Source organism: Poecilia latipinna, unplaced genomic scaffold (assembly GCF_001443285.1).
Source record: "Poecilia latipinna isolate Pla-1442-1.1 unplaced genomic scaffold, P_latipinna-1.0 Scaffold4667, whole genome shotgun sequence".
NCBI lineage: Eukaryota > Metazoa > Chordata > Actinopteri > Cyprinodontiformes > Poeciliidae > Poecilia > Poecilia latipinna.
In genome coordinates, this window is record NW_015117283.1 from 6,432 (window position 1) to 15,589 (window position 9,158).

The following is a 9,158-nucleotide window of genomic DNA, read 5'->3' on the forward strand; positions in this document are numbered from 1 at the left end:
ATTGTGTTGGAGGCAGTGACGGCCATTTGACGGATGGGCCCAAACATTTGAGTAACATGAATGCTGATCACCAAGACAATGTAAGAACTGAAAAATAGAAAAGAACAGATAAGAAGTAAGGCTTTGCTGTACACTATTTACAAAACTAAGATTCAGAAGCTCTGCTTTTTTATTTACAACAAGATCCTCGGGGAACAGAAGGATCAAAACGCAGAAAACACAACTAAAAGTTTGCATTGCTAATATAATGCAAGGAAGTGGGTTTAAGTCCCTAGCCACTATAAAAAGCAGCAACAAACACAACCAGTGTTGATGTGTAAAAGAAAATAAAAAATCAACAGAAAGAGAAGATAAAAATATGGAAGCTCAGGCTCCTGCAGGAGAACATAAGTATATGTACAGTAACCACAATGTAGCAAAGAATCTAATAATAATCATACAACCTAATCAAGGCAAATTATGTCTTAGTAATTTAACAAGGTTAGAAATGACAAAGTCTCATACTAACATACCTACCAGTTTAGAGAGGTAACATTGCTTAACAAAATCACAATTAGGGCAACTAAAGGCACATTATTTCAAAATTGAAAACTACTGGAGCTAGTCGTGCCACTTTAGCATTTATGGTTTTCCTTACTATTCAGACCCAGATATTGCAGCCGGGATGGTCTTCCGTATGTAGTCCATGGCCTTCATAGGATCCCGAAACTCCTTGCTGTCCTCTTTGTATGTGATTTTGAGTCTTGCTGGATAAAGTAATCCGAAGCGGACATCGCTCCGTCCCCGTAAAGCTTTCCGTCCCTCGGAGAAGGCGGGGCGCGCCTTGGCCACACTGGTGGTGTAATCCGGGAAGATGGCGATTCTTTTACCCTGGTAGATCAACGGGGCTTTGTCTCTGGCTCTCCTCAGGATGTCAGCGGCGTCTCCATCATGGTGCAGCTTGGCGATGATCACACGAGGTCTTTCTCCGTCTCCCGGTTTCGTCAGAGCAGCTGTTCGGTGTGAACAGTCGACTTTTACCTCCCGGTCCATCTGGAGCACCTCTTTAATAATTTTAGAAACCTCTTTAGGATCAGCGGAGTTCAGCTGTTCCGCAACGCCAACTATATGGATATTTCCGCGCCTCATCCTCCCCTCCATGTCCTCACATTTGTCCCGCATCTTAACCAGTTCGCTCTGAAGTTCAATAACGGTGGATTGCAATGTGTTTACCTCATCAGACCATGTAGACAGTCCACTTTTCACATCTTTCATGTCCGTTTCAATTGAGGTGATGTCAGCGCGGATAGCAGCGGCATTGCTAGCTATCTCGGCCCTCACAGCTTGTATGTCAGCTCTGAGCGTAATAAACTCTTCAGACAGCGCTCTCCTCATTTCCTCCCTTATAATTTTAGAAATTTCCCCGCGAATAGAGGATAGGATATCGGGTCTCATCTCCTCACTCTCTTGTGGGTTTATAGTTGTAGCAGGTAATTATTTTTTTATTTGATACTCTGTTGTTGGTGCATCTTTGAAGTTTAAGGTTAATGTTAATGGCTTTCTACAAATGTCACAATAGTTTGTTTATGCAAAAATATTTCTAAAAGTAAATTTAGCATCTCAAATGCTTTTTTTGGAACTGCTGTTAAATATTATTCTCTGTCATGAAGGTGTCACTGCGGGTGAGTAAGATGGAGTAGAGACGGATATTTCAGAGCTCCTGCAGGTTTATTAACATATTCGTTCTAATTCCACAATTGCTACTAACTGCAACCTAAATTGGGTTATCAAAGGGGTCTGGACTATAAAGAGATCTGTTTCAGTGGATATTTCTTGATAAATGGCGGATAAACTTCGTACATTCAAGTACGACGGTAATACGGCGAAGCTAACTGCTAACACCAGAGCCACGAGGCAGCATGCTCCAGAGGACGAAGACCCACAACCCAAGAGCTCTAGTATGAGGTAGAGGGAGAAGTGAAAGGTCATCAGTTGTCTTGAAACGCCAAGTTAAAGGAAAAATGTTCCTGTCAGTCAGAGCTTCATACAACAACCCTTTAGTTCCTCCATCCACTCTGCATGTTGTAAAGCACACATCGCTGTCGGTCATTGGTCTGTTTAAACAGCTGTCAGAGCTGGAGGGTGGAGTTTGTATTTTACACTCCAAAGCAATACAACATCGTCTGATTAAGATAAACATTTTTCTTTAGAAACCCTAACCTTACTGGTTATGGTAAATAATCGGTAAATAACCAGTTACAGCCATGCCAAAAAAAGCTGAAACTTGCAGATCTGGTTGATCATTCTCAGTATTTTAGACCTTGAGCAACACACACTTAACTTGAAAGAGAAGTATTGCTGTGCTAGACCCCTAAAGTTGACCACAAAGTTAAAGGCGAGGAAAACCAGAGTGCAGGAAACAGGAAATCCAATAAAAAACTTGTTTTTCTTTCAACCCCACTTGAAAAAAACACCAATAGTAATCCAATTCTAACAGAGGTTACAAAAGCAGGGCTGCTCATACAGACTGAGTGGTCATTTTATTCCGCCCTCCACAACATGCACAACCAGGCAAATGGGAATAGGAACATAGTGAGCTGAGTCAAAATGTCATTTGGAAAGATATTATGAATGTTGGCTTGCTGGGCTTGCACCATGACATTTGGCCAACGTCTGTAATTCGGAAATCAACGAAAGGATTGCGGGAGTATCTGCCTCCGTCTGCCTTGGCATAAGGCTGCGTGTGCATTTCAGGTTTTCCGTGGAGATTTGTAAACTGTGTTCTAATTGCTTCCCCCTTTGCATTTTTACCTCTCAGTTCCTGATACAGCTCCCACTGATGTTGGAGGTGGAGGCGGCACAAAATCTGAATTAGTGATAACATGGGAGGTAAGTCATCTGTCACATTTCTTACACTTCTCTCTGTCGGCAAGTAATGGTTTTGCTTAATTGTGCAGAATTGAGTGGAGCAATTTTATGACCTACATTAGAGGGGAGACACCCCTCATCTGGCTCAGCTACAGAGAGCTAATTCTCCCTCCAAAAAGAGAGCACTTCCTTCTGAAGGGCTTTGCACTTTAGCTACAATTACCAAACCACGCAGGAGGAAGAGATAAGGTAAAAAGGTGACCAAGGAGACAGACGGAGGAAATGGGAATATATCTGTTTCCCTAAAAGCCCCAGAGATGAGGCCTAGTCTGTTTCTTTTGCCTGTATGCGTTTTAATATCACTATAGTTTTGTGTTTCACTCCCAGCCTCTGCCTGAGGAACTGCAGAATGGAGACGGCTTCGGCTACATTGTGGCCTTCAGGTCAGCTGGCGCGGTCACATGGACGCGGGCGGTGGTCTCAGCGCCCACTGTATCTCGCTACGTGCTTCGCAATGACACCATCCCGCCCTTCTCGCCATTCGACATCAAGGTGGCGGCCTACAACAACCGAGGGGAAGGGCCGTTCAGCTCCATAGCCACGGTGTACTCAGCGGAAGACGGTACACCGGAAAACAAGCCATAATCTCTCTCTCTCCTTACTACGGCGGCCTTGAATAGTGATGTTTTTTTTTTTTTCCGTCTGCTGTTATTTTCTTCCTCCCACCCTCCCTCTCTCTGAAAGCGCTGAATGTCAACTTGATATTAGTTATCTTGCTGGTGAATTACAGGAAATCCTTGCAGACACTTACCACATGGGGCTGTCAGGGAGGTATCCCGTTAATTGAATTTGCTGGGCAGATAGTCTTCCCTTATGTCAGTCACAGATCCCATTAAAAAGAAAGCTCAGGAAATAGCTTCTCGGTGAGAACTACAGGTCTATTCAATGCCTTCCCTTCTTTTTGCTATTAGTGTGTTTGATGGTGTTGGATGAGGCTCTGGGATCTTTACTGCCGTTTCTGCTCTGTTCCTGCAGTCCCCAGTGTGGTTCCTAAGAGGGTGAGGGCCCGGAGTTTGTCGGCAGCAGAGATTGAAGTGATTTGGGACACTCTCCCTTCCCTCCCAGAAAGAGTTCTTGGATATGAGGTATGACTCATGGAGAGATATTTCCTGCATACTATGATAATGGAAGATTTCACTGAAGCTTGTTTGTTAGATTTAAAGAGGCAGTATCAAGTAAAATTGGCTTTTTTAGCTTTACATCATGTTATAATGTTATTACCAAAACAATAACATATCTGGAGTGTTGCTTTGATTCTCTCATGCATGTTTGAGAAGCATCAAATTAGCAAACACCTGGTGGAACCCCACATTTGATTGAGCTGAATTGGCAACAATGGGGTGACTATTGTTAACTGTAAACTTGCAAACATGACCTGGCCGGCCGGTTTGTCAGTCAAACCTCTGTCATGGGAGAAAAGAAAAGCACACTGGTTGATTTTTAGACCTTTGCTGAGGTTGATAACATCGGTAGAAAAGATTGGCTTCAAATGTAAAAATCGGCCGATCACCGTTCTCCCAAAATTAAGGAAATCGGCACCGATAAATCCGCTGGCCGATAAATCGGTGCACACCTAATTAAATAAACTATTTTATTGAGATAATATGCTATCCATCTGTTCAAAGTAGTTAATATTTAAGATGTGGATGGAATAATACTTGTTCTCTTTTACAGAGTATATAAACCTGAAAGGTGTAGTGTACATTTCTGCTTTATTCATTGACCCCTAAGTTAAATGCAAACATATGCCTTTAGAAGTCACCTAATTAGGCACGGCAACTTTATTTAATATAGCACCTTTCAGCCAAAGGCTACTCAAAGTGCGTGTACATAGAAGTTAAAAACAACATACATTAAAAAGAACACATCAAACAGATCAGGTTTAAAATTTAAGTTAAAAAAAATAGTTTAAGAGTAGGCAACAGCAAAGATGAAAGTACTCCTATACTGAACAGGAAGCTTTTCCAGATTGTTGGTGCATAAAACTGAAGGACAATAAACAAAGTCCATTTGCTGATCTGTGAGGATCTCGTTGCATTGTAGTTTATACTATTCAATAACTGCAACCAGACAGACTTCTTATCAACAGTCAGAGCAAACGTAGGACGTACCACACTAACAAAAAGAAAGCATAAAAAAAGCAATGGCTTTTTGTGGTGCATTGACTGAAATTTTTGTCTGTTTGGATGCATAGTCGGAATTAAGAGTGGGGGGATGTGATGAACTTCACTGACGAACTTCAAATGGAACTGACTCAATTTTTATTTTGGGGGGGAGTGAAAAGATCAGAACTAAGCCCTTCAGGCTGGAATGAAAAAGTCAAATATGGGTAAAAATTTTGATTTGGGTTGCATTTGCCTGCCAGGTGAACGTTGCCTTAGAGAACATTAGAGAGCGAACAGCATCATGAGGAACAGTCAGGTCCATACCAGCCCAAATTTGCATATTTGAGTCACTCTAGTTACGATAGATTGCAGCTTTCATCACAGCACAAAGGTGCTTCAATAGTTAAAAATGGACTTCACATTTTACAAAGTTTACTTCTACAAAACTCTAGAAAACTCACATCCTTTTACCTCGTAGTTAAACACTGCTTTGTGTTGCTCTATCACATAAAACCTTAATTAAATACTAACATTTGCAGTTATTTCACAAAATACAGAAAAATACAGGGTGGGGTGAGTACTTCTGCAGGACACTGTGTGTACTTTTTCTTTATGTGGATCTACATCAACATTTTCTTTTTGACTTCAGAAATTTGGTACACTGCCAACAAAAACCCTGCAAAAAGAAATATAGATCCTATTTTTTTTCACAGATGCAAAGCAACCTTGGCTGTTTTTATTCCCCCACGGCTCTCTCTGAATATTTGTCACCTCCGCGCCGCTGCATAAAGCAGCCTAGTTGCCATAGCACTGGCCTCTTTTCTGACCAGCAGACCTCCCACCATAAAGCAACAGACCTATTTACAACATAGGTGGAGTGCTTATGCTGAACCACATGTTAGATTGCAGCTCCAATTAAAATCCTAATCAAGTCCTCCCAGTGGGATAATGTTACTGTAAATGGTACTGTGCTACATTTCATTTGTTGGTTTTAACTAATTACAAACTATATATATATATATATATATATATATATATATGAGTGAGTATTCCTAGAAGAACTCTAGAAATTAATTATTTATTGAGTTAGATTTCATGTTAGCTAGTAACATCATAAAGTAAGCCAAAACCTGCCAGTTTGCTTGAATAATTCCCGAATCGTCTGCCTGAAGTTAAACTTTGTTGTGTTTATTGTGATTTCTTTTCTATTTAAAATGTTCCATTAAATGTATTCATCCCCATTCGTTTTCACAATCCAGGTTATTCAAAAAAGAAAAAGAAAAAAACAGATCTTTTTTTTTTTTTTTTTACCGTAATCAAATACCGTAATCAAAAGTGCCAGTGAAATTATGCTACAGGATCCTAGCCACATCTTTTTTTTTCCCTCTTCCTTCTTCCCTTTTTAGGTGATGTACTGGGAAGACGACACCAAGCCTGACACTGTTGGCAAAGTGCGGATAACAGGGAACTACACACAGGTTAACATCACGGGACTGAAAGCCAACACGGTGTACTACCTCTCTGTTGCTGCCTTCAACACGGCCGGGCCTGGGCCGCAGTCACCGCCCATCAACAACACCACCAGGAAACCACGTGAGTTATGCAGGAGGGGCGGTGCTGCTGCGTTGTCTACAACTTCTTTAAGAAAATCTGATAGAAGAGCTTCCTGAAAGCTCTCAGGTGTTTTCACACCTGATAGTCCGGTAGACTCGGTTCAATTTGGACCAAAACTGCAACATTTGTTCCATTTTCAGCTGCTGGGTTCTTTTTCACACTGCCCTGTGTCAAATGAACCAAACTATTTGAAAAACCTGATCACACCAAACGCTTGTAGGAGCATTGCACCAAGAACCGCTGAAGGAAAAGAGACAAAATCTCTGAAGAAGAAACTGAGCACAATTTCCTTCGCCACATAATGTAAAAAAAAAAAATGCAGTGGCGTCAGATTTTAGCGTTTGTGGGATTTCTTTTTTGCCTGTGGTAAAACACCATGAGCCATTTGGTTCTTTTTTTTTTGTTTTGTTAGTTAGTTAATAAAAATCTGACAAAATCTGAATATCTTGTGAAGTTACTTCACAAGATGCAGGTATATGCATTTTCTCTACAGTGAAACGTTTCCTTTACTGACCTGGGCTGAAAGGCCGCTCAGCGGAGAAGAAGCCGTTACTCCAAAGGAAACATTAAAAAAAAAAGCAAGATGGCAGTTTGCAAATGCACACATGGACAAAGACCTTCATTTTTATCTTTTAACAAAAATAAAAACTGTTTGGTCAAAATGACCAACAAAATGGATGCTTGCCCCATCCCAACTGTGATGTACGAGGGTGGCAGCATCATGCTTTGGGGCTGTTTTGCTGCACTTCATAAAATAAGTGGCATCATGAATAAAGAACATTATGTGGAAATATTGAGTAACATCTAAAGTTCAAGCTCAGGCACAAATGGGTCTTCCAGATGGAGAGTTAAACTAGGCATGCAGCCAAAGTGGCTATAAAGTGACCTATGGACAACAAATTCCATATTTTGCTGTCATTCTGATGGAGAAATCATGGTAGATCTGAAAAAGCATCTGAAAGTGAACAAACTACTGTGAGAAGCTTTTTAAGAAACCAAAAAGTTTTGACCCAAGTTTCTGCCAAATACTCAGGAAATTAATGTACACTTCTGATTTTGAAGACATCAATAAATAAATCTCTGATAGACTCTCATTATTTTGGCATCTTGCAAAACAGAAATGTTGGTAATTCTGACTGTAAAACTGGAGTCGTTCGGTCTGAAAATAAGGTATCTGTCTTTTTATTAGTGTATGTAAACTTCTGGTTTAAATTACAACCAGCTGATTATTCACCCACATCTTTACATCTGATTCTCTTTTCTAGCACCAGACAGGGCTCCGCTTAACATACAATGGAGCATGATTGGTTCCTCGCTAACACTGCGCTGGGACCCCGTAGTTGCCACGGAGACCGAGTCAAAGGTGACCGGATATCTGGTAGGTTCCGGTTTGTTCCAAACCGCCCCCTGATTTATCCTCTGATCATATTTTTTTTATAAGCAGTTTAATTTTGTAAACGCCTCGTTGTCCAGGTGATACTGAAGAGACACCGATACAACGACATCCACACCACCTTCACCAACAGAACTTTGGCCGAGCTCAGCCTCTCGGCCGGCGACAACTATCTCATCCAGATCAAGGTTCTGAGCGAAGGCGGTGAAGGCGTGGGCAGTGAACCCATACACATCCACAAATTAAGTGAGATAACTTTGCATCCCGTCCCGTTTTTTGTTTTATTTTTGGTTTTTTAAACCAGTGCTGAAATTCAGCTGTGGATTTATCTGTCCAGACAGGAAAAGTAATTTTGCTTCATTGGATCTGTTTCCAACCACGTGTAATAGACTTATTTTTGGCGTAAGAAAAGCAACCTTTTTTCCAAACGCGTTCACTTGTGTCATCCATCTCTGCCATTGGGTTATTATTCCTTGTTGACTGGCTGCACAGGGCTGCAGAATATAAAGCAGGGCTGTGCTTCCATCTCACTGCACAGCTACATTATGCTTGCCGGGGCTCCTCTTTGATGTGGTACAAACTTTATCTTCCTCTGAATGCTTTAATAGCCTCTCCTGTTGAAAGCTTCGTCTAGTCTAGATATGAAAAAGAAAAATCACTTTTGCCTTTTGATTTATGATGACTTGTTAGATCTAGAGTTATTTTATTTTTTGCATCTAGGTGGGATTAGTATTTCTGGTTCTTCTCCAGAGTGATCATGCAACTTTAGAAAGTCTTAAAATTCTGTATCCAAAATAAAAATCCTAGAATGTTTCCATGAGACTGCTGCCTGAAAACTTCATGCTGTCATAAATGGGGTTGAGGTGGTGGTGGTGAGGAGAGACGCTGAGACCCAGGTTATGATGAAAATGGTGATATTCAATGAAAAAGCTCGACAGTCCAATACAGGCGGCACGGCAGACAATATAGCACGCAGCTAATTACCGGTAGCGCTGAATAAACAAGACTGACAAAAACGAGCAAATGCCGACACAGGACTTCACAGTACTACTGTGCCGGCAGACGAACTAACAGACAACATAGACAAGGACCCAACAAGAGACAAAGACAACCAGTGGGTTTAAATACACAGGGAGGGC

General features: G+C 41.2%; 1 protein-coding gene across 1 annotated transcript; it reads left to right on the plus strand.

The window, feature by feature from the left end:
- Window positions 1-2,778: 2,778 nt before the first annotated feature.
- On the plus strand, window positions 2,779-9,149 carry LOC106942915 (contactin-6-like). Its single transcript, XM_015026268.1, has 6 exons — window positions 2,779-2,868; window positions 3,235-3,469; window positions 3,883-3,992; window positions 6,419-6,605; window positions 7,892-8,004; window positions 8,100-9,149. Exons 4-6 carry the CDS (start codon window positions 6,422-6,424, stop codon window positions 8,316-8,318), a joined length of 516 nt encoding a protein of 171 aa, XP_014881754.1. The 5' UTR covers window positions 2,779-2,868; window positions 3,235-3,469; window positions 3,883-3,992; window positions 6,419-6,421; the 3' UTR covers window positions 8,319-9,149.
- The last annotated feature ends 9 nt before the right edge of the window (window positions 9,150-9,158 follow it).

Excerpts from the sequence above, each read along its gene's own strand:
- LOC106942915 (XM_015026268.1), top strand. The coding sequence starts at position 6,422 with ATGTACTGGGAAGACGACACCAAGCCTGACACTGTTGGCAAAGTGCGG. Across the intron at positions 6,606-7,891 it reads CAACACCACCAGGAAACCAC|CACCAGACAGGGCTCCGCTT; the intron begins GTGAGTTATGCA and ends TCTCTTTTCTAG. Across the intron at positions 8,005-8,099 it reads CAAAGGTGACCGGATATCTG|GTGATACTGAAGAGACACCG; the intron begins GTAGGTTCCGGT and ends CTCGTTGTCCAG.